The 1,505-nt window shown below is 42.0% G+C and overlaps 1 protein-coding gene across 1 annotated transcript in view; it reads right to left on the bottom strand.

Annotated features, from left to right (window-relative positions):
* Window positions 1–583: 583 nt before the first annotated feature.
* Window positions 584–1,505, bottom strand: part of LOC101857651 (ficolin-1-A) — a 7,399-nt gene continuing 6,477 nt past the window's right edge. The window contains exon 4 of the mRNA XM_035970383.1: window positions 584–1,171. Within this exon, the coding sequence (XP_035826276.1) occupies window positions 1,000–1,171 (172 nt within the window). The 3' untranslated portion in view covers window positions 584–999. The remainder of the gene's footprint in view (window positions 1,172–1,505) is intronic.

Raw genomic sequence — 1,505 nt, 5'->3', positions numbered from 1 at the left:
GGGGTCGTTAACATTATCAAGAACAACCAAACACAAAGGATCAGAGCAAGAAGGCATTTTTAAAATCTCGTGTCCTTTTTTTTCGTGTGCTATATTATATCAGTCTATCATTTACTAGTAGAATAAGACTGAGAGAGAAGGTACAATGATATTTCAACATGGAAATGGAACAATAGACAACAATATGAATAACAACCGTGAAATAACCTATTGGTAAATATATATTTGATTTATTAGTGTTTTTCCCTGAGCTTTTGTTCCCAATTCCAGCTCCCCCCCCAAACCCCAACTGTCCGGCGGGGGAGGGGGGTGTACATACCCCTTTTCTCCCCTCTCCTCGCACAAAGAGACTAGTTTTTTGGAAGTATTGTGTCCTATCCAGATCCTATCCAGATCCTATCAATTAATAAGAGTACGTGGCACAGCCACATAGAGGCCGCTTCCAATTGGTGGCAGTGTTAAAATGTAGAGTATCCTCCCCTGGCTAGAGTATGGCCGTGGGTGGTTGGCGGGTGCTCTGGTGTGGTTTGTTTCTTCTTTCCTATCAAATATCTGTCGTCCTTATCTCCCCTTCTTCTTTGTTTGTGTTTGTTACTCTCTTGTAACACCTCTAATCTTCTGGCGCTCATATGACCATGCAGTTGCGAGCGCCGTAAAACCTGTACTAAAAGAAACAAGAGTATGGCCTGTAGGAGGACTAGCCAGCCTCTCTCGGATTACCCAAGAAGGCCTAGGTAGAGCCATAGCTCTTTGGTTCCGGAACACCACTTAAGTGACCATTTGGGGGTACCGATTTCGTAAACCCTAGATCTGCACCTGGTCCGGTGTTACATCTACTACCTATTTTCACCCATATTGGGCTTCTCTGTCTAATTACGTAAAGTTTGAAAACACACACAAACAAATCCATCAATATTTGACTGAATTATAGCTGTTTTAAGGTAACACCCTTCGTACTTTGGTGCGTAACATTGTGGAATCCTTTGCGTGCTGAAAGAGTTAGGCAGCTCTGAATGCCATCTCAGTCTCTGTCAGGTAGTGACTGTTTCTTATCGGATACCAGTACATCCCCAGGTAGTTGGCCTGTCTGGCTTGTCCATTCAGATTTGTGTAGCCACAGTTGGAACCACTGAACCACCAACCACCCCCGCGAGTTGAAGGACAGTTTTTTCTGGGGAGGAAAAAAATCGTGAGAGCTTAACAACCCTACCAACGTCAATAAAAAGTGTTGACTTAACGTCCATACCAACGTCAAAAAATGTGTGAGAGTAACGGACATATGAACGTCAAAAACGTGTGTGAATTTAACGGTCTTATGAATGTAAAAAACGTGTGTGAATTTAAAGGTCATATGAATGTAAAAAACGTGTGTGAATTTAACGGTCTTATGAATGTAAAAAACGTGTGTGAATTTGAAGGCCGTATGAATGTAAAAAACGTGTGTGAATTTGAAGGCCGTATGAATGTAAAAAACGTGTGTGAATTTGAAGGCCGTATGAATGTAA

Source organism: Aplysia californica, unplaced genomic scaffold (assembly GCF_000002075.1).
Source record: "Aplysia californica isolate F4 #8 unplaced genomic scaffold, AplCal3.0 scaffold00261, whole genome shotgun sequence".
NCBI lineage: Eukaryota > Metazoa > Mollusca > Gastropoda > Aplysiida > Aplysiidae > Aplysia > Aplysia californica.
Note: the sequence above shows the minus strand (reverse complement) of the source record. Positions and strands in the feature narration are given on the sequence as shown.